Consider the following 22,567-nt stretch of genomic DNA (forward strand, 5'->3'; position numbering starts at 1 on the left):
ACCTGTCACGCGGTATGACCATGCGGAAGTAGACAGTCTGACAGACAGAGTCGTTGTGTTTTAGCGGAAAGTAATAAACAACCAACTATTAGATAGATACCTGCGGCCGTGTACACACTACACGCTGTCAATGGTCAGGTAAGACCAATGAAACATATATTTACTTAATTATACTATCGATAGTAAGATAGCTCAATGAGTAACGTTATTTGACTCCAGCTGAGAGTGTGCCAATCTCCCGAGCTGTCTGGGTCCACAACCCGGAGAGAGAGGGCTGTTGCCTGGGAGATGATGACTCCAGCACGTCAGTGGCTGTGGCCGCTGAGAGCTGGATGTAAAATGTTTACATGATCTCGCTGCACGGAAGATACACTAGCTTTATAGCTAGCTAGCTAACTGGACAGTACACAATGCTAACTTTGTTATATGGGACATCATTATAAGTATGAGTTGCTAAGGCTGTCACTTCCCAGGTTATTTATCTGTGTATGAGGTGACAGGTCCAGGAAGGACCAGAGCTGTCACGTCAGCTAAGGTTAAATGGTAAGCTGAGTCTGGGAGAACGAATGAGAGCGACAGATGAAAGAGAGGTCACAAGCACCTGTAGGTAAAAAGTCAAAAAGGTTAGTTAGCTACTTACAGCATTCTGCTTTCAGAGTTACGTTTGCAAGATCCCTTTGTCCCTCGGCACCCCCCTTTCTTTCTTTCACTCACTGTCTTTCTCCCTCTCTCTCTCTGTGTGTGTAGGATGAGTGTGAAGCAGTGTCTGGAGGGTCAGGTGTACTCTGTGCCTCTGATACAGTCAGACCTGAGGAGGGAGGAGGCTGTTCACCAGATAGCAGACACCCTGCTCTACCTAGAGACTATCTCTACTGACATCTTTACCAGGTACACACACACACACACACACACACACACACAGACACAGATAAGAGGTTTGTAAGTCATCCTAAAATAGCATGTTCTACATATGATGCCTGTTAGCTAAGATGCTCTTGGTTTATACATGACACACATTTAACTACTTTATCAGCAGAACACACACACTCACATACTGTGACTTTCCCCTGGTGTGTGTAGAGTGTCTGAGAGTGTAGAGCGGAACCGCTGTCAGCTGCAGAGTGTGACAGATCGAATCAGGCTAGCCCAGGCCCGTGTCAACAAGATCAAAGGTAGCAAGAAGGCCACCAAGGTAACACACATTTCACATGTTCCCCTTCTAATCACTGTTCCCAATACATGCAGGTCTCTGAGAGTACAATACTTGAGTACTGTGTGTGTGTGTGTGTGTGTGTGTGTGTGTGTAGGTGTTCTCCAGTGCTAAGTATCCAGCTCCAGAGCGTCTCCAGGATTACTCCTCCATCTTCAGTGGAGCCACAGACCCTGCCTCCCAGACACGCCCCCGATACCGTATACAGGCCAAACTACGACCCCTTGACGACAAGGCCCTGCAGGTAACACACATAACACACACACATGTAAAACATTTCAGTACAAAGGACCTGCATTTTTCAGAGGTCTTGCAGATTGTAGGACTTTGGAAACAGAAAGCACTGGCTCCTCCACACTACTAAACTAGTTTGTATATGCAAAAGCAAATGCAGTGTTTTAGCAGTATAGGCCTAGCTGTTTAGATATGTAATATGACCATACCTTTTTGGCTTTCATCCACGATATACAGTCTGCTTAGTCCACAGGGCTTTTACTGCTGCATTTACAGACGTGCCTGTTATGTACATTTCTTGTGTTACTTTTTGAATTATTCGATTTTTTAAATGTAATTTAATTTAGTCAATATTTTATTAACTATATTTGTTGAACTGCATTGTTGGTTAAGGGCTTGTAAGTAAGCATTTCACAGTAAGGTTTACACCTGTTGTATTCGGCGCATGTGACCTGTTCTGACCTGGGGACATGACATGAAAAGCCCTGACTAAAACTACCCACAGGAAACTACTCCCTACACCAGGGTTCCCCAACTTGCAGCCTGCGGGTCAAAACATATTTTTTGGGGGGAGACTGAAAAACACTAGCAAATTAGCTCATGTCATTTTAACATTGAGTAGCACCCCCCACCCCTTTTGCCCTTCGTCGGGACATGGACTCTACAAGGTGCTGAAAGCATTCCACTGGGTTGCTGGCCCATGTTGACTCCAATGCTTCCAACAGTTGTGTCAAGTTGGCTAGATGTCCTTTGGGTGGTGGACCATTCTTGATACACACAGGAAACTGTTGAGTGTGAAAAACCCAGCAGCATTGCAGTTCTTTGTGTGTGTGTACCTTAGCTCAGCAGTGAAATTGTGCATTATTGATAGTGAACACCACTGAGTTCTCCCTCGCTGCCAGAACCAAAAACGTACAGAAACAGGAGTATGTTTTTGCTGTGTCTGAGAGGGAGAGAACGATTTGTGCACTTTCCTGGCTCAGAGATGTATTATTTATGAAACCTCAAGCACTGCAGAGAGAGAGGGAGATGAGAGAGCGAGTGAATGAGTGTGAGGGAGAGAGAAATAGACAGAGGCTGATGACAAAAAGAGAAAGAGTGGGAGTTATTCATTCTGTTGAAGGTTTTGAATTTGTCTCTCTCTCTCTTACCTGCAAGGCTGTCTCTATTGGAAAGCAACTAGCTCTCATTTCGTACAAAAACAGAGATGGAAAGCAAAGCCAATTCATGATTACGTCTGGTGGCCATTTGTGTTTACTGAAGGAGGTTCTTACTAGACTCATCCAATCTAATATCTGTCCTCTCTTGTTCTACACCCCTCTCTCTCTCTGTCCACCTCTAGGAGAAGTTGTGTTATTACCCGGTGTGTGTGAGCAGTAAGAAGCGTTCGGAGGATGAGACCGAGGAGGGGCTGGGCGGTCTGCCTCGAAACATCTCCTCTGTCAGCTCCCTGCTGCTGTTTAATACTACAGAGAACCTGTTAGTACACACACACACACACACACACACACACACACACACACACACACACACACACACTCTAACTGGTCGTATATGTGTTTAGGTATAAGAAGTATGTGTTCCTGGACCCCCTGGCTGGGGCGGTGACTAAAACACACACCACTCTGGAGACAGAGAAGCAAGAGAAACCATTTGACGCTCCCCTATCCATAACCAAGAGAGAACAGCTGGAGAGACAGGTACACACACACCATACATACTGTATACACACTCCCACACTATTCTCGAAATAACTGGGGGCCTGTGGCATTGCTGTCTTTGGACTATAATATTTTTTCAATGGGCCATACTAACAAGTTAAAGTGTGACTGTAAATTATTACACTTTATTTCTTCCTCCTGCTCTCATTCCCTCTCCATTTGTCCCTGTAGACAGCAGAGAGCTACTTCTATGTTCCAGACCTGGGTCAGGTCCCAGAGATAGACGTCCCCTCCTACCTACCAGACCTGCCTGGCATTGCTGACGACCTGTCCTACAGCCAAGACCTGGGGCCCGGCATCGCACCCTCTGGACCCACACACACCTTCCCTGAACTACCCTCCTTCTCTGGGGAGGACATGCCCGGTACACAGACTGTCTCTTTTGTGTGGATTATACAGAAGTTTCCATGGAAATCGGTCATATCAAATGAGGCAAATGTTTCTATTGGTCTATTGTTTGTTTGTTTGTTACAGGTTCTCAATTCCAAGTTGCAGTCCCGCCTCCTCCCCCACTTCCCCCTCCCCCACCACCAGAGCCCACACATATCCCCACCCCTCCCCCTGGTCTCCCCCCTCCTCCACCTCCTCCCCCACCAGAGCCTGCAAATAGCCCTGCAGACGCCAGCACAGGTAACACACACACAGTATACACACACACTATACACAAACACACTCTCCTTCTCTTGAAAAGTGTATTTACCTCCAGCTCCTGTAGTGGGCGCTCCCAGCGAGGTGGTTGAATCAAACAGCCGGGCCAGTCTACTAGAGTCCATACGCAACGCTGGAGGCATTGGAAAGGCCAAACTACGCAACGTCAAAGAACGCAAGATGGAGAAAAAAAAACAGAAGGAGCAGGAACAAGGTAAAGGAGAAGAGGGGAGGGAGAGGTGGATGAGTGTCTTGATTTCTCCTCTTGAATGACAAACGAGAGATTACTCTTGAACCTGGTGACTCTTTGAGAACATTTTATAGTCCCAACAGAGCAATGATCGCTACAGGCCTCCAGTTCTTTAAAGGGGAAATCAGCAGTTGCTACATCCATTTTTGGACTTATAAATGAATTATACAGTGCCTTGCGAAAGTATTCGGCCCCCTTGAACTTTGCGACCTTTTGCCACATTTCAGGCTTCAACATAAAGATATAAAACTGTATTTTTTGTGAAGAATCAACAACAAGTGGGACACAATCATGAAGTGGAACGACATTTATTGGATATTTCAAACTTTTTTAACAAATCAAAAACTGAAAAATTGGCCGTGCAAAATTATTCAGCCCCCTTAAGTTAATACTTTGTAGCGCCACCTTTTGCTGCGATTACAGCTGTAAGTCGCTTGGGGTATGTCTCTATCAGTTTTGCACATCGAGAGACTGACATTTTTTCCCATTCCTCCTTGCAAAACAGCTCAAGCTCAGTGAGGTTGGATGGAGAGCATTTGTGAACAGCAGTTTTCAGTTCTTTCCACAGATTCTCGATTGGATTCAGGTCTGGACTTTGACTTGGCCATTCTAACACCTGGATATGTTTATTTTTGAACCCATTCCATTGTAGATTTTGCTTTATGTTTTGGATCATTGTCTTGTTGGAAGACAAATCTCCGTCCCAGTCTCAGGTCTTTTGCAGACTCCATCAGGTTTTCTTCCAGAATGGTCCTGTATTTGGCTCCATCCATCTTCCCATCAATTTTAACCATCTTCCCTGTCCCTGCTGAAGAAAAGCAGGCCCAAACCATGATGCTGCCACCACCATGTTTGACAGTGGGGATGGTGTGTTCGGGGTGATGAGCTGTGTTGCTTTTACGCCAAACATAACGTTTTGCATTGTTGCCAAAAAGTTCAATTTTGGTTTCATCTGAACAGAGCACCTTCTTCCACATGTTTGGTGTGTCTCCCAGGTGGCTTGTGGCAAACTTTAAACAGCACTTTTTATGGATATCTTTAAGAAATGGCTTTCTTCTTGCCACTCTTCCATAAAGGCCAGATTTGTGCAATATACGACTGATTGTTGTCCTATGGACAGAGTCTCCCACCTCAGCTGTAGATCTCTGCAGTTCATCCAGAGTGATCATGGGCCTCTTGGCTGCATCTCTGATCAGTCTTCTCCTTGTATGAGCTGAAAGTTTAGAGGGACGGCCAGGTCTTGGTAGATTTGCAGTGGTCTGATACTCCTTCCATTTCAATATTATCGCTTGCACAGTGCTCCTTGGGATGTTTAAAGCTTGGGAAATCTTTTTGTATCCAAATCCGGCTTTAAACTTCTTCACAACAGTATCTCGGACCTGCCTGGTGTGTTCCTTGTTCTTCATGATGCTCTCTGCGCTTTTAACGGACCTCTGAGACTATCACAGTGCAGGTGCATTTTATACGGAGACTTGATTACACACAGGTGGATTGTATTTATCATCATTAGTCATTTAGGTCAACATTGGATCATTCAGAGATCCTCACTGAACTTCCGGAGAGAGTTTGCTGCACTGAAAGTAAAGGGGCTGAATAATTTTGCACGCCCAATTTTTCAGTTTTTGATTTGTTAAAAAAGTTTGAAATATCCAATAAATGTCGTTCCACTTCATGATTGTGTCCCACTTGTTGTTGATTCTTCACAAAAAATACAGTTTTATATCTTTATGTTTGAAGCCTGAAATGTGGCAAAAGGTCGCAAAGTTCAAGGGGGCCGAATACTTTCGCAAGGCACTGTATGTACCCATTGATTCTTAAAGAGTACAACTTATCAATGCCTCATGAGCGTAGTTCAACTGTCGTATCCCATCAGAACCCAAAATATAAGGTTGTTTTACTCAAATGTAAATATAAAGAAACACTGTGTAATCTAAAACAGTTAAAGCTATAATTTTGATATCATGGATTGAATTTGAGTGGTTACATTTCTCCAGCCCCATCCCTGCACGTTTTTCTGAAACAGTGTTGGGGAGAACGCTTTATTGTTTTTACTGCTGATTTAACTTACAGAGCATATTTGGGACATAGTGTGTGTGTGTGCAGACTCCAAACAACAGTTACCTAACTAGTCATAGAGAACAGCTCAGGGCTGCATGACCTTTAGATATATAAACATTACCTTCATTAAAGCACTGATTTAACTACACTCTGTTTTTATCTGTAAGACTTTGCTGTGTGTGAGTGAGCAAGCTTGTGTGTTAGACCTTTGAGTGAGTCCACAGTCATTAGTGCTGGTTCAGTTGTTGCTGGACCACTCAAAAATTTAACAGCGGGGTTCATCTGAACATGAAATAAAGACTACTAGTTGTTCACTAGCTGAACTATTTATGTTGTGTGTAGCTACAGTAGATGTAACTGTTCTGGTCTCTCTCCACTGTACTAAAAATGCCATAGAAATGTAATATCATCTCTGCTTCACTGCATTGTGTTCCCTCTCTCAGTGGTAGCAGCAGCCAGTGGAGGAGACTTCATGTCAGATCTCTTCAATAAGTTGGCCATGCGAAGGAAAGGTGAGAACGCTCCTCCCCCATTCTTCTCTCATCTCCCCTGGGTTATTGTCCCTCTGATAGTAGTGTAGTAGTATTTCTAGGTCTTGGTGATAGTAGAATTTGTGTGTTTCCCAGGTATCTCTGGTAAGGGTCCTGTAGGCGGGGACTCAGGGGAGGGCCCAGCTGGATCTGGTAGCGCATTCGCTAGGATGTCCGATGTAATCCCGCCTCTTCCTGCCCCCCATCAGCCAACCACTGAAGACGAGGACGACTGGGAGGCCTGAGACTAGCCAATCAGAACCAATGGAACTCTGAGCACATCTAGCTCTAAGCCAATCAAAGAAAAGAATACTGAGGAAGGAAACTAACACTCAATATATTTTTTTTAACCTTTATTTAACTAGGCAAGTCAGTTAAGAACAAATTCTTATTTACAATGACGGCCTACCCCGGGCCAATTATGCGCCGCCCTATGGTACTCCCAATCACGGTTGGATGTGATACAGCCTGGATTCGAACCAGGGACTGTAGTGACGCCTCTTGCACCGAGATGCAGTGCCTTAGACTGGGATCCCTAAAAAACAAATGTGATGCTGTACTGTCTGTAGGGTTCCTTCAAGATCAGGGATGGGCAACTGTATGTATATATTTTTTGACTCAGTCAGGTTCTCAACTTACTGTTGCGTTATGTATTATATTATTCTAAGGTGCAGTTTCGACATTTGGTTGTGCATCAGCAGTCACTCAATTAGCCCATGTCAGCAAAAATGATTTAGTCTAGTGGCCAGCTAATTTACCAATCTATCTAAACTTGTAGTAAGCATTGTTGAATTACAGACCCGGGTGGAGCCCATTGATCATCAGTTATCATATTAAAAACTGCAAACATTTGCCTCCACCCTATAGGGGGGGGTGCAAAAAATGTTTGCTCATGGGGGGAGCAGCAGACCCACGAGCCACTGCGGCTGTTCGTGAGTTCCGTTTTTTGTGTGGCCCCCACAGCCCATCAAAGTTGCCCATCCCTGTTCCAGATGATCCTTATTGAGAGAATACTGGACAAACAACTACAGGAGATAAGTCAGACCTCATCTCAGCATTATTAAGTATAATCAAGTAACACGTAAATATAATTACATAACTAACACCACACTAAAGCAGCACAACATTTCTATCAGAATGTTATGAACATCATTCAATAAAAATTATTTTGCATAAAATACTGGCAGTGGAGAGTTGACTGATCTGTACTGTTGGAGAGGTATGGGTGTAAAACATACAAAGAGCCTCAACCATCATGCTTTGACGAGTGTGTGCTTTAACATCCCTCGAGGAGAATCCAATCAGAAGTCCTGTCTCCAGAGCGAGGATATCCGAGAGGTGAGGTAGCTCTCTTCTGACCAGCGTTACACACCAGAACACCTGCTACCCCTTCCTCTCATAGCTGCTGCTGTTTCTTCTTCTCCATAAAGAACTGAGAAAGAGAAAAGAAGAAGTTGGGTCAGAGGGCATGTGCTCTACAGACATAGTGTGTGTGTATTATCCATTGCAGGTGTGTGTGTATTACCCGTCTCAGGCTGGCGAAGGCAGGGCCGAAGCTGGTGTGTGTGTGCGTGTGTGCTCTGATCCAGTCGGGGAGTTTGGCCAGCGTTGCAGGTCGGGAGTACCGTCGGTCACACAGAACGATACATGCATAGTCTTCACGGTGACGGATGGCTCTTCCTGTGGGGAGAGGAAATGAGGTCATCCCCAGAAGATTGTTTGATTAGGGGTACAGTGATTGATTAGGCCAGGGGTATACAACGTAGCTTGTAATACAGATTGAATATCTATCTATAGTTAACTGAGAAGGTGTAGAAATATAGAGAGTACCTATGGATTGATTGACAGCCTTCATACAGAGGTTCTCTATCAGAGCCTGGCCTGGACTCCTCCCACCAGAGTGAGGCTGAAACAGAACAGAGTGTGAGTGTGCCTAAGCCGTAGACTTAACAATTAATGATGCAGGATGGACTGAGTTTTCCATTCATCTCTATTGCCCAGGTTCTGACCAGAGTTAAGCGCGCATAAATGAAACGTAATTACCTTTTTATTCACTTTTCTCTCTATGCGTATTCTGACCTTGAACTTAAGCTTGAGAATAGCATGCTATTCACCCACGATTTGTTTGAGGTGGAGCTTGAATAAATGAAAGTGTCTACAGAAACACCGTATTCTGACCTCGACTTAATTCTCCAATTGTTCCAGCAGTGATATGCGCGAGGAAACCATGAATAAGGTCTAGCGAACCTCCCGGTTCCCAGTGGAAAAAGAGTTGATGTATGACCTTTAGAATGATTTGATTATATGCCCAGGCTTTTCTCAGTTTTATTTTACAATTTGTATCATGTTAAATATTAGCCACTATCGGGAGCCACCCACATACATGTATTTTTGCATCATTCCATTCACCTTTCTTTCCTCTGTCACAACGGTGTAGTTGTTCCTGAGGGTTGCTAGCATTAGTGGACCATATTAGGCAACGTTGTGCAATAATATGGGACATGTAGCCTATTTGAATCATTGTGCTATCTAACCTCCAAACAAGCTTCAATGCCATACAACACTCCTTCCGTGGCCTCCAACTGCTCTTAAACGCTAGTAAAACAAAATGCATGCTTTTCAACCGTTCACTGCCTGCACCCGCACGCCCAACTAGCATCACCACCCTGGATGGTTCCGACCTAGAATATGTGGACATCTATAAGTACCTAGGTGTCTGGCTAGACTGTAAACTCTCCTTCCAGACTCATATCAAACATCTCCAATCTAAAATCAAATCTAGAATCGGCTTTCTATTCCGCAACAAAGCCTCCATCGGTAGGATAGTCAGTAAAACTGACTATCCTACCGATCCTCGACTTCGGCGATGTCATCTACAAAATAGCTTCCAATACTCTACTCAGCAAACTGGATGCAGTTTATCACAGTGCCATCCATTTTGTTACTAAAGCACCTTATACCACCCACCACTGCTACCTGTATGCTCTAGTCGGCTGGCAATCGCTACATATTCGTCATATTCGTCCATGCTAGGTAAAGCTCCGCCTTATCTCAGTTCACTGGTCACGATGTCAACACCCACCCGTAGCACACGCTTCAGCAGGTGTATCTCACTGATCATCCCTAAAGCCAACACCTCATTTGGCCGCCTTTCCTTCCAGTTCTCTGCTGCCTGTGACTGGAAAGAATTGCAAAAATCGCTGAAGTTGGAGACTTATCTCCCTCACCAACTTCAAACATCTGCTATCTGAGCAGCTAACGATCGCTGCAGCTGTACATAGTCCATCGGTAAATAGCCCACCCAATTTACCTACCTCATTCATCCCCATACTGTTTATATTTATTTACTTTTCTGCTCTTTTGCACACCAGTATCTCTACCTGCACATGACCATCTGATCATTTATCACTCCAGTGTTAATCTGCTAAATTGTAATTATCCGCCTACCTCCTCATGCCTTTTGCACACAATATATATAGACTCTTTTTATCTTTCTACTGTGTTATTGACTTGTTTATTGTTTACTCCATGTGTAACTGTGTTGTTGTCTGTTCACACTGCTATGCTTTATCTTGGCCAGGTCGCAGTTGTAAATGAGAACTTGTTCTCAACTAGCCTACCTGGTTAAATAAAGGTGAAAAAAAAATGGAAGTCAGACACATATAGCAGGTTAAACCTGGAGCCTGATGCACGGTTCACCACGACTGGACCATTGTCATACAGTTCCATGATTAGGGTATATTTATAGGATTATTGTTCAACCCCTATTATACACGTTTCCCCACCTAATATTTCATGGATTGAACTTTAATATGACAACTTTCAGGATGAATCAAACCACTTGTTTTATTATTTTGTGTGTAAAGGCTCTCTAAACTGTTTTTATGATTCATACATACTTTCCTAACCCTAAAATGTGCCTAAATCTACAAAATGTGAGTATTTTTTTTATCTACCAGTTGGTGCTGAAATGGAGACGAATATGCATAGATGACTTTCTTTAAATTGATCCCTATTTTGTGAACCTGTTCTCTCGATGTATTTTATTTATTCTGTCGACAAAATGATAATTAAAAGGTGCACCATATTTAAAGGGATGGCTTAAGATAAATGTACTCAAAACCCCATTGAATGAAAACTCCTTGAGAAAATCAGTTAGCCAGCAAGTGAGAGGGTTTTCAGCAGTTGAATGAAATGTATTCAGAGTGCGCAACGTAGCCACACCTGCAGAGCACGTTAGGTGACTGAATAAGGTAGGAAAGGCATTCATTGTGTAGGAAAGGCATAAATTCCTAAGTTGGAATTGGCCCCTATGAGAAGGGTGAGAATGGTAAATGAATACCCGAAAATGTGTATGCGCGTGTTTTCCGTCTCACCAGGTTCTTGTCCAGGTAAGCCATCTTCTCCTTTAACTCTGGAGACTTGATGTTTGGATATGGCATCCCTACCATCACAATACACCTACACACACACACATTTATTAACATACAACAGGGGCCGGCATTTTAGTTTTGGGTCAATAAAGACTGATACCTGGTGATTTTCCAGCTAAAATGAGTTTATTTGAGGAAATCTGTTTCCAAGTATTCCCGTGAATAAAAAAAAAAAGGACATGCAGTGCATTCAGAAAGTGTTCAGACCCCTAGACTTAAACATTTTGTTACGATACAGCCTTATTCTTAAATGTATTAAATGTTTTATTTTCTCATCAATCTACTCACAATGCCCCATAATAACAAAGCAAAAACAGGTTTAGAAATGTTTGCAAATAAAAAAAATGAATCAAAACGATTTAAATACATTTACATAAGTATTCAGACCCTTTACTCTGTACTTTGTTGAAGCACCTTACAGCCTCGAGTCTTCTTGGGTATGACCCTATAAGCTTGGCACACTTGAATTTGGGGAGTTTCTCCCATTCTTCTCTGCAGATCCTCTCAAGCTCGGTCAGGCTGGATGGGGAGCGTCACTGACAAGCTATTTTCAGGTCTCTCCAGGGATGTTTGATCGGGTTCAAGTCTGGGCTCTGGCTGGGCAACTCAAGGACATTGAGACTTTTCCCGAAGCCACTCCTGCATTGTCTTGGCTGTGTGCTTAGGGTTGTTGTCCTGTAGGAAGGTGAACCTTCGCCCCAGGCCCTAAGCACTCTGGAGCAGGTTTTCATCAAGAATCTCACTGTACTTTGTACTCTGTTCATCTTTCCCTTGATCCTGACTAGTCTCCAAGTCCCTGTCGCTGAAAAACATCCCCACAGCATGATGCAACCACCATGCTTCATCTTAGGGATGGTGCCAGGTTTCCTCCAGACGTGACGCTTGGCAATCAGGCAAGAAAGTTCAATCTTGGTTTTATCAGACCAGAGAATCTTATTTCTCAAACTCCAAGCGGGCTGTCATTTGCCTTTTACTGAGGAGTGTGTTCTGTCTGGCCACTCTACCATAAAGACCTGATTGGTGGAGTGCTGCAGAGATGTTTGTCCTTCTGGAAGGTTCTCCCATCTCCACAGAGGAACTCTGTATGAGTGACCAACGGGTTCTTGATCAGCTCCCTGACCAAGGCCCTTCTCCCCCGATTGCTCAGTTTGGCCGGGCGGCCAGCTCTATAAAAAGAGTCTTGGTGGTTCAAAACTTCTTCCATTTAAGAATGATGGAGGCCACTGTGTTCTTGGGAACCTTCAATGCTGCAGAAATGTTTTGGTACCCTTCCCCAGATCTGTGCCTCGAGTCTCATAGCAAAGGTCCTGAATACTTATGTAAATTAGGTATCTGTTTTACATTTTTAATACATTTGCAAAAATAAAAATACCCCCAAAAACTTTTTAGATTTGTCATTATGGGGTATTGTGTGTATATTGATGAGGGAAAACATTTATTTAAATCAATTTTAAAATAATGCTGTAACATAACAAAACGTGGAAAAAGTCAAGGGGTCTGAATACTTTACGAATGCACTGTATATGATCATGTAAATGTAATAAAGGTATGACATTATTGTTATTTTCAAATACAATGTCTCTTTGGGCTTAATTTGTACACCACAAATTGACCACAACTACTATAATTATGTTCCGCTGACCATCCGCTCTGACAACAATCGGCCAGCGGCTGAATCTAGTTACCGACCCCTGACATACACCGTCTTTATCCAAGAAACAAACAACCGATGCTTTCACAATGAGAGATCTGTAACACACACCTGCCTAGGTCGTCTGAGAAGTTGATACCCTCGCTCATCTTTCCCCCGACCACAGAGAACAGCAACGCTCCAGAGAGTGTACCCGCATCCACAGCACACCTCTGAGAGAGAGAGATAGTCATTCAACAATCTTTCCAAAAAGCAACATCTTTATCTGATGTTTAAATCTCATAAAGGTGAGATGAGGTGTTTTGTAGTCATTTTAAGTGATGGTAGTTTGTTTTGTGTCTCACCTGGATTGTGCGTGAGAACTCATTGAGCACCTTTTCCACCTGGTTGGCTTTCTTTGGCTCCTGGAAGATCTGAGAGAAACATACACTGAATATATGGACTTTCAAGAGAGAAACATATATACTTGATAGCAAGATGGTATGTGTACCTTCTTCTTGCTAGAGAGGCGTGCCAGAACTCCGCTGGCATCCCAGTTCTCCAGAATCCTTCTGGAGTAATCGTAGGAAGGGAAGAAACACACCACGCCTCCCGGCACCACGTTACACAGGTTAGACAGCACACGGCCAGTCTCCTCCATCTACACACACACAAACACATACACATTACACTCCCCTCTGCCCATTAGCATTAACATTGGCTTCTCAGAATGGCATAATGCCGTTTTAAAAGGTGTGTATGTAACCATGTGTGGTGTGTCTCTGTTCTGGAAGGTGAACTCCAGCTCCTGACCAGACGGGCCACTGCACAGCACTATGGGTAGGATATTCTCTGGAGGAATCACATGACCTGCCAAACACACATACACACAGTCAGTTTGTCCAAACCAGGAGCTTCTCAGCTAGAACCAATTAGTATCTGTGTTCAATGAGAAATTACTTTATGGTTTATTATCACTATAACACTGACCTTTAACCTGCTCTCTTATTCTAGCTAACTACCCCCAGTCCTCCCAGATCTATCTTAGGGTACTCACCACAGGAGAACTCTATGATGCGCTCCGCTCCAACACCAGCAGAGAACAACAGCTCCTGCTTAAAGTCAGACACCTAGACACAGACGCACAGAGTAGTCGTCTTGACTTTAATTTGCCTAGGTCATCACAGGGGATGAAGATAAGAATGAGTACATGCGTGTGTTCTTACAGGCTGCATGGTTCCTCCAGCGATGATGACAGCTCTACAGTCCTTCAGCACCTGAGAAAAGTGGACCGCTGGGTTCAACAGGAGGAACTTCATACTACTCACCGCTACATTACCTGGAGAGAAAGAGGTAGAGAAACATTAGCATGTTGGGAGAAACTAGTTTCTGCTCAACAGAGAAGTTGGGGTGTGTGTGTGTACCTTGTGTGTGTAGCACCACACGTCCGTCAGTGTTGGCGTTGGTGAGAGCCATGAAGAAGCCCTCTACCTGCATCATAGGGGATGCTGCCAGCTCCCTCTCCTCTGCTGCTCCCTGCTGGCCTGGAGGTGACTCTACAGGAGAGAGAGAGAGGGGGACAGAGAGAGTGTCTCTGTTAGGCAGTCCTTGCACCTTAAACATGGTGACAGTCCGTTTTTCGTACATCAGGTAGCTTGGTTCATCACAATACCGTCAACATTTTACAAGGTGACATTCCTAGTGTGTGTGTGTGTTTACCTGTGTCAGGCTGTTGGCTGCTCTGCAGTGTCTGTAGGTAGCGGTTCAGGCCTTCAGTCCGACGATTCTCTTTGTTGGCTGTCTGTGTGTGTGAGGTTTGTGTGTGTGACGTCACACCTGTACCTGCATACTTTTCTATGAAGCCACACAGCTAGAAAGAGAACAAACAACATTAGAAAAACACAGTCACACACACACACACACACACACACACACACACACACACACACTACACTTACCTTTCTGCTGATCATACTCTTCTCAAAGTATCGCTGTACCTTCATAGAGAGACAAAGAGGAAGAGAAGGAAGCAAAGCAATTTGTCACCAATAACCATAGAATCCATCAATCCCTTCCCCAATTTCTGTGCCAATCGCAGTGTGTTGTGGTTGTGATCTAGTTGTGGTCGTGGTTACCTTGAAGAGGTTGATGTTGTCTATCTGAGCCTTGAACAGGAAGTTGTTGATGGTCAGCAGTTCGGTTACTGGGAGACAAAGTGAGGGGAAGGTCACTACACGGTGTGTGTTTTGTGTGTGTGTGTGTGTGTGCGCGTGCGTTTGTTCTTACCTGGCTGAGTAGTCTGGCTGTGTGGATTCTGCCCCACCTTACCTAAAGACAATATAGATAGATATAACATGGTTTTATATCTAATATGTTTTAAACTCCACTTAGCCTAACAGAAGGCGTTCAGAGTACTGATAGAGCTATTACCATATACAGTGCATTCGAAAAGTATTCAGACCCCTTCCCTTTTTCCACATTTTGTTACGTTACAGCCTTATTCTAAAATGGATTAAACAAATAATATCCTCATCAATCTACACACAATACCCTATAATGACAAAGAGAAAAGAGGTTTTTAGAAATGTTTGCAAATGTATTAAAAACAAAAATACCTTCTTTACATACAGTACCAGTCAAACGTTGACACACCTACTCATTCCATGGTTTTATTTTTTACTATTTTCTACATTGTAAAATAACAGTGAAGACATCAAAGCTATGAAAAAACACATCTGGAATCCTGTAGTAACCAAAAAAGTGTTAAACAAATCAAAATATATTTTATATTTGGGATTCTTTAAAGTAGCCACTCTTTGCACTCTTGGCATTCTCTCAACCAGCTTCCTGACACATCTCAACATCAACTGTTCAGAGGAGAATGGTGAAATCAGGCCTTCATGGTCGAATTGCTGCAAAAAAAACACTACAAAAAGAAACCAATAAGAAGAAGAGACTTACTTGGGCTAAGAAACATGAGCAATGGATATGAGCGGAGGAAATCTGTCCTTTGGTCTGATGAGTCCAAATTTGAGATTTTTGGTTGCAACTGCCATGTCTTTGTGAGACGCAGAGTAGGTGAACGGATGATCGCTGCATGTGTGGTTCCAACCGTGAGGCATGGAGGAAGAGGTATGATGATGCTGGTGACACTGTCTGATTTATTTAGAATGCAAGGCACACTTAACCAGCATGGCTAGCACAGCGTTCTGCAGCCATACGCCATCCCATCTGGTTTGGGCTATCATTTGTTTTTCAACAGGACAATGACCCAACACACCTCCAGGCTGTGTAAGGACTATTTGATCAAGAATAAGTGTGATGGAGTGCTGCATCAGATGACTTGGCCTCCAATTGAGATGGTTTGGGATGAGTTGGACCGCAGAGTGAAGTAAAAGCAGCCAACAAGTGCTCAGCATATGTAGGAACTCCTTCAAGACTGTTGGAAAAGCATTCCAGGTGAAGCTGGGTGAGATAATGCCAAGAGTGTGCAAAGCTGTCATCAAGGGAAAGGGTGGCTACTTTGAAGAATCTGAAATATATTTTGATTTGTTTAACACTTTTTTGGTTCCTACATGATTCGCTATGTGTTATTTCATAGTGTTGATGTCTTCACTATGATTTTACAATGTAGAAAATAGTCAAAATAAAGAAAACCCTTGAATGAGTATGTGTCTCCAAACTTTTGACTGGTACTGTATGTATTCAGACCCTTTGCTATGAGACTCGAAATTGAGCTCAGGTACATCCCTGTTTCCATTGGTCATCCTTGAGATGTATCTACAACTTCATTTGAGTCCACCTATGGTAAATTGATGGGACATGATTTGGAAAGGCATACACCTGTCAATATAAAAGGTCACACAGTTGACAGTGCATCTTAGAGCAAAAAACAATCCATGAGGTCAAAGGAATTGTCCGTAGAGCTCAGAGAAAGGATTGTGTCGAGCCACAGATCTGGAGAAGGAATACCAAAACATTTCTGCAGCATTGAAGGTCCCAAAGAACACAGTGGCCTCCATCATTCTTAAATGGAAGAAGTGTTGAACCTAGAGCTGGCCACCCGGCCAAACTGAGGGGGAGAAGGGCCATGGTCAGGGAGGTGACTAAGAACCCGAAGCTCACTCTGACAGAGCTCGAGAGTTCCTCTGTGGAGATTGGAGTACCTTCCAGAAGGACAACCATCTCTGCAGCACTCCACCAATCAGGCCTTTATGGTAGAGTGGCCAGGCGGAAGCCACTCCTCAGTAAAAGGCACATGACAGCCCGCTTGGAGTTTGCCAAAAGGCACCTAAATGACTCTCAGACCATGAGAAACAAGATTATCTGGTCTGATGAAACCGAGATTGAAGTCTTTGGCCTGAATGCCAAGCATCACGTCTGGAGGAAACCTGGCACCATCTCTATGGTGAAGCATGGTGGTGGCAGCATCATGCTGTGGGGATGTTTTTTAGCAGCAGGGAGTGGGAGACTAGTCAGAATCAAGGGAAAGATGAACAGAGCAAAGTAAAGAGAGATCCTTCATGAAAACCTGCTCCAGAGTGCTCAGGACTTCAGACTGGTGCAAAGGTTCACTTTCCAACAGGACAACGACCCGAAGCACACAGCCAAGACAACGCAGGAGTGGCTTTGGGACAAGTCTCAGACTTGAACCCGATCGAACATCTCTGGAGAGACCTGAAAATAGCTGTGCAGTGAAGCTCCCGAACCAACCTGACAGAGCTTGAGAGGATCTGCAATACTTATTTTCCACCATAATTTGCAAATAAATTCATTAAAAATTCTACAATGTGATTTTCTGGATTTTTTTTCTAATTTTGTCTGTCATAGTTGAAGTGTACCTACGATGAACATTACAGGCCTCTCATCTTTTTAAGTGGGAGAACTTGCACAATTGGTGGCTGACTAAATACTTTTTTGCCCCACTGTATGTAAATGTGATACTTCAGTTGTTTAAAAAAAACATTTGCAAAACCTGTTTTTGCTTTGTCATTATGGTGTATTGTGTGTAGATTGATGAGGGGGAAAGAATCTACGTAATAAATTTTAGAATAAGGTTGTAACGTAACAAAATGTGGAAAAAGTGAAGGGGTCTGAATACCTTCCGAATGCACTGTATATAGGGATCTTGTTCTGGCTCTTTTTCACAGGGCACACATACACACACTTACCTCCCAGCACACGCACCAGCCCCTCCACCACAAAAAGGATCTGTTTAATGTACATCAGGTTCTTGGCCTTCAGTCGACTCCTGTTACACACACACACACACACACACAATCAGACACCGTGTGTGTGTATGTGTGTGTGTGTGTGTGTGTATGTGTGTGTGTGTGTTTACCTGTAGCGTTCAGAGTACTGTGCAAGCTGGGAGTGTGCACGGCATAGCTGGACACAGTATAAAACTTAATTAAACAATATAGACAGCAACAAATATTATTCTACCACAGACACATCGACAAACTACAGTTCTTGTGTGTGTGTGTACCTGTGCTCCAGTTAGTTCTGAGCTGTGTATACAGGAGAGAACGTCACTGAGGTTGTGAGCCTCATCTATGATCAGCACCTAAACCAATCAAATCAAACAGGTAAAACAGCTCAATACATTGTAGAATAAGTAGAGATAGCACAAGGGCGAAATACACGGTTATATATATATATAGCTAAAATATTCATGTTCAAAGGTGTGTGTTTTAAGCATGGTTAACCTGTCCTTTGAGCTGCACCCCCGATGCTCTCCTCGTCCCCTCATGAAGTACAGTCTGATAGGGCAGCACCACCAGCTATACACACACATACATCAAAGACCAGGGTCTCACAATGTAATACCATAATCATTTGAGGGAAAAGGTGTGTGTGATGGTGTGTACCTGTGCGGGGGGTATAGCGAGGCGTGTAGCGTAGTAGGGACAGGAGCGTGTTTCTCTGGCCAGGCTGAGCAGCTGTTCTATGTCTCGTACCGCCCCCAACACTGTATCCCTCAGTGTCTGCAGCCCCTGAGCCCCTACGTACGGACACACCGCCTTAGGCGCACCCCTCTTCCTCTTACCACCCTCCACTTCCTTCGGACGCTGGTCTGAGAGAGAATACAGGAGAAAGAGAGGACATCTTTGAGAAAAGAGAGCAAAACGACAGGTCTGGAGTTCTTTAAAAAGGATAGATTCCTCCTAAAATAAATGTATATGACTTTCCTTAACTGTAGTTGATTCACCAAGACAGTTTTTGAATATGAATTCCCTTACTGAGATACCGAATAACCATATTTTGTTGAGTCAGCATTGCCATGATACCCCATACATTCTGGGAGCATATGTTCTCACCGTGTTTGTTCTTCTGCATTTCCATACAGCGGTCGTTGATACGTTGGACGCTTCCCAGCCGACGCACCTCCTCATTTACACACATATTCTACACAGACACAGCTTATTAATACACAGGATCTACAGGAATGGAAAGAATGTGTAAAGGCCGGTGTGTGTGTATGTGTACCTGTCGGGACCCCAGTGGGACCAGGCTGATGTCCTGGCTGAAGGGACTCTTCTGTACCTCATGGACAAACTGAGCCAGCTGGGAGTGTGTACGGCTGCAGTAGTAGATCTGATGAAACACACGCGCGAACACACACACACTAAGTGGTGTTGACCAAGGACAAAATTCTACATAAGAGAAATAACCTAAGAATCCCAAATATACCTTGGTGACGTGCTCCTCCAACAAGTCATCTTCATCATCGTCATCACCACCACAGAACCTATCGAGTTGAGACAGGGGTGTCATTATGTTGTCAAATTGAAAAACGCTATACTATTTTATTAAGCTACACTCAATTGTGGCCTAGTAATTGGGTTGTCCTTACTTGTTCTTGGTCTTTGATTCGTCATCGCTTTCATACTCAGCCACAATAAGCTCCTCCTCAGGGTTGTTTAGCTCCCCCTCCTGGGGGTCCTTACTTAGCTGCAGCAGCTTCACTGCCTCATCATCCTCACAGCTCTACATATACACACACACGCACAACATTGAAGCTGTTACTGTATACAGCTATACTACTCAGCTATACACATAAGAGTATTATAATGTTATGCTCTACCTTTCTCTTCAGAGCGTATTTCAGCTGAGAGTTGTTTCTGATCATTTCCAGGTGTTCCTCCCTCTTCTTCCTCCGCAGCTCTTCATCCTGACACACACACACAAAGATACAGAAACACAAGAGTGATGCTAACATTCTGTAAACACATAAGTCACACCAAACTACCTCAAAGACCCCCCCAACCTCCACACACATATATACACCACTACCTTCAATTTAGACACAAAGTCCCGTTCTGCCTTCTTCTGCACAAAGTCAGTGATCCAGTCAGGCTCAGCAGAGGAGGATGGCGGGGTGGAGGATGTTGTGGTAGAGAGGGATGAGGAGATGGAGAGAGATGTACCTCCATCCCCCTGCAGCAGTCTGTCTGCCTCCTGTCTCCTCTTTTCCTCATGGTCCCTCAGCCAGCTCAGAGCTCCACAGATCAGACTCAGAGACTTGCCCTGGAACAACAATATATTAATACACAGACTGAGACAGATAGACACACACGTTATTACATAGATATGAACACACACACACCGTTCCAGTAGGGCTCTCAAAGATGCCGACTTTGCCGTGCTCCAGTGCCCCATACAGGGCCTGCATGAACTGCTCCTGGATGGGGTATGGCTGGTAGGGGAAGGGGAAGTGGGGGGCACCAGCCTCTTCCATCACTGCTAATAATGATCTTGCTGCCTGGGGGTTAGAACACTGACAAACTCAGTTGTAATTACCTGTACTATATAAACTCTTTAGAACATGAAATGCAGATTTAGAGCTAGCTAGGTACTTTTTTCGTAGCAGAACTGTTGTAAGCTGAGCATTATCATATCAAGAAGTTGAGAATTCTCAGTTAAACTAACGTTACTGGACTTTCTCAATGCAATACATGGTAACTGATGTGACACCACATTGGGAGTACCCTGTTACCTATGGGTTTTAGATCAATGGTTTTAGATCATTGTCTAACATTTTCCACAGACATTTTACATTGTAACGTTATGTCTGGGACTGTAAGCCTTGGCAAATAATGATTATGCTATAGCTACATTGCATGGAGCATGCATTAGCTAGCTACTTCCTAGTCTGGTCAGTTGTCGATTATGTTAGTTCGAAACGATCGTGACACTTAACCGTTGAATAGTTAAAACAAGAAATAGAAATACTCACAGGTATTGTTTGATTTTAGTTCAATGGCTAGTTGGAGGCTGGCTGGAGCTAGCAAATATGTGTTGACAGAGTTCGTGCATCTTCTACAAGCGCGCCAAGCGTTTCAGAAACGGACCAATGACACGCCGGTGAAATGAAACGTCAAGAGGGACGTACCCGGGCGGCGTGGCGAGAGAGCGCTGAGCTGAGTGTCGGTTTTTATTTTAAAGATTTTGATCATATGAAAGATGGACGTAAAAAAACAATGCTCTTTCTCCCACCACAAAAAAACGTTATTGTTATTTAAAAAATATATATATTCCTCGCTGTGTTTACTACTCAAGAAAGAAATGTGTGAGATAATGTACAGTATTTGTTTAGATGGCGATGAGTCACTTCACGACGTCCCTTCCAAAGCCCGCCACCCCCCCTTGCAGCGTATCGAAAGTTCTCGGCCCTTCTTCCAGACGCTAGCAGCCTAGACAACTGTCAGATGCTAGACAGAGAAACAAGCAAGCAACACAGCAAAGTGGACCTCTGGACTTATTAGCTAGCTAAGCAACTCAACGGCACAACTTCAGTTTGGAGACTGGTGCACAGCGATTGACATCAGCGTAATTTGGCACTAAAAGTGCAAACCCAAAATATAGCTAACGAGAAAAGCTGATTCTTAAAGCCATCAAGCGCGTTAGCTTTGATTTGTGGCGCAGCTCTCCTGCAGAACCGTAGTTGGTAGCTAGCTCTAATCTAGGCAGTCAACTTGCAGTTGTGTGGTTTGCTAGTTAACGTCAGCTAGCTGAGAAGGAGAGGTTTGCAGAAAGAAGTTCTCCAGGGCTATGACTGCGGAAGAGGTGACCAACGAAGGACAGAACATCCCATTACCAATGGAGGGAGAGGATATCACGCAGAAGAAAGATGGAGGGGTTTTAAAGGTAACTAACTAACTAGCGGTCGTCACTAGTTACCACGGCCACAAAGTCTTAAACCCCGCCTATTTCTAATATTTATCTTCTTAAAATTTGATTTTAAACCTAACCGTAACCCTAACCACACTGCCAACCTTACACCTAAACCTAACCTTAATTTAAGACAAAAAGCACATTTTTGTTGTCACGAATTTGTACGATATCGCCCATGTCGACTCTGCAGCTGTGTTAACTAGTGGAAACCTCCTAGCGAGCTAACAAGCTAGCGTTAGCCTGCTCGCTATCTAGCCAATAGCAATTCATTGAATGGCATAACCAGCTACCTAGCAAGCTTGAATGAAAATAAAAATGCAAAAATATTTTGGTCAGTTGGCTACAGAAGGGTACTTTAGATTAGTGAGATTTTGCAGCGCAGTCCATGATCTATATGCAACATTTGGGGTTTGCTACTGTAGTTATATCTGCGGGCTAAACTTAACTAACGTTAGCTAGCTGGCTAACGAGCTCCTCACATCGTGACGTCACCTCGACCGTGCTAGCTTCCTAACCAGCCCCATCTTCCCCCTGTAGTATCCAGGTGCAGGCCCGCAGCAGCCTGTGACTAAAACCATAATATCGCCAACTACTGGCTGTGGTTGTTAACCAGGGGAGAATGACTTCAATCCTCGCATTGAAGCCACGAAGTTCAATGCCGACCATGGTTCTGCAG

The 22,567-nt window shown here is 43.9% G+C and overlaps 3 protein-coding genes across 13 annotated transcripts in view; 2 read left to right on the forward strand and 1 right to left on the reverse strand.

Moving 5' to 3' along the window:
* Positions 1–7,829, forward strand: washc1 (WASH complex subunit 1). 4 transcript variants are annotated; one of them, XM_090207948.1, is made up of 12 exons: positions 21–138; positions 474–623; positions 748–888; positions 1,081–1,192; positions 1,308–1,454; positions 2,787–2,923; positions 3,009–3,144; positions 3,337–3,529; positions 3,640–3,795; positions 3,872–4,027; positions 6,565–6,633; positions 6,748–7,829. In XM_090207948.1, the coding sequence occupies exons 2-12, from the start codon at positions 580–582 to the stop codon at positions 6,894–6,896; spliced, it is 1,440 nt and encodes a 479-aa protein (XP_090064074.1). In that variant the 5' UTR covers positions 21–138; positions 474–579; the 3' UTR covers positions 6,897–7,829. The 4 variants fall into 4 exon arrangements, with proteins under 4 accessions (XP_021427804.3, XP_090064083.1, XP_090064074.1 ...); XM_021572129.3 differs by lacking the exon at positions 474–623 and having other exon boundaries at positions 1–138; XM_090207957.1 differs by lacking the exon at positions 474–623 and having other exon boundaries at positions 1–138; positions 3,881–4,027.
* Positions 7,118–21,845, reverse strand: ddx11 (DEAD/H-box helicase 11). 8 transcript variants are annotated; one of them, XM_021572088.3, is made up of 28 exons: positions 20,954–21,845; positions 20,324–20,479; positions 20,011–20,244; positions 19,802–19,888; positions 19,571–19,704; positions 19,408–19,465; positions 19,204–19,311; positions 19,035–19,122; positions 18,585–18,790; positions 18,423–18,497; positions 18,203–18,280; positions 18,056–18,102; positions 17,886–17,965; positions 15,001–15,042; positions 14,850–14,917; positions 14,673–14,711; positions 14,434–14,584; positions 14,139–14,270; positions 13,941–14,053; positions 13,772–13,844; positions 13,481–13,584; positions 13,226–13,375; positions 13,080–13,148; positions 12,847–12,947; positions 11,028–11,112; positions 8,482–8,557; positions 8,177–8,331; positions 7,118–8,083 (listed from the first exon to the last, which is right to left on the reverse strand). In XM_021572088.3, the coding sequence occupies exons 2-28, from the start codon at positions 20,453–20,455 to the stop codon at positions 8,048–8,050; spliced, it is 2,721 nt and encodes a 906-aa protein (XP_021427763.2). In that variant the 5' UTR covers positions 20,456–20,479; positions 20,954–21,845; the 3' UTR covers positions 7,118–8,047. The 8 variants fall into 8 exon arrangements, with proteins under 8 accessions (XP_021427763.2, XP_090064071.1, XP_090064053.1 ...); XM_090207945.1 differs by having other exon boundaries at positions 14,673–14,705; positions 20,324–20,494; positions 20,954–21,843; XM_090207927.1 differs by having other exon boundaries at positions 20,324–20,494; positions 20,954–21,843.
* The window catches only part of fkbp4 (FKBP prolyl isomerase 4), a 20,363-nt gene continuing 19,219 nt past the window's right edge, over positions 21,424–22,567 (forward strand). The window contains exon 1 of the mRNA XM_021572140.2: positions 21,424–21,864. Coding sequence (XP_021427815.1) covers positions 21,769–21,864 — 96 coding nt within the window. The 5' untranslated portion in view covers positions 21,424–21,768. The remainder of the gene's footprint in view (positions 21,865–22,567) is intronic.

This window comes from Oncorhynchus mykiss, chromosome 2, assembly GCF_057628025.1.
Source record: "Oncorhynchus mykiss isolate SJ-2025 chromosome 2, ASM5762802v1, whole genome shotgun sequence".
In the NCBI taxonomy this organism is placed as follows: domain Eukaryota; kingdom Metazoa; phylum Chordata; class Actinopteri; order Salmoniformes; family Salmonidae; genus Oncorhynchus; species Oncorhynchus mykiss.

Bases quoted from the DNA above. Each gene is read 5' to 3' on its own strand.
- washc1 (XM_090207948.1), top strand. From the start codon at position 580: ATGAAAGAGAGGTCACAAGCACCTGTAGGTAAAAAGTCAAAAAG. The intron at 1,193-1,307 runs GTAACACACATT...GTGTGTGTGTAG, and splicing joins GTAGCAAGAAGGCCACCAAG to GTGTTCTCCAGTGCTAAGTA. The intron at 3,530-3,639 runs GTACACAGACTG...TGTTTGTTACAG, and splicing joins CTCTGGGGAGGACATGCCCG to GTTCTCAATTCCAAGTTGCA.
- ddx11 (XM_021572081.3), bottom strand. From the start codon at position 20,455: ATGGAAGAGGCTGGTGCCCCCCACTTCCCCTTCCCCTACCAGCCATAC. The intron at 13,845-13,940 runs GTAAGAACACAC...GTCTGTGTCTAG, and splicing joins CTGGAGGAACCATGCAGCCT to GTGTCTGACTTTAAGCAGGA. The intron at 8,332-8,481 runs GTACTCTCTATA...CTCTCCCCACAG, and splicing joins GGCTGTCAATCAATCCATAG to GAAGAGCCATCCGTCACCGT.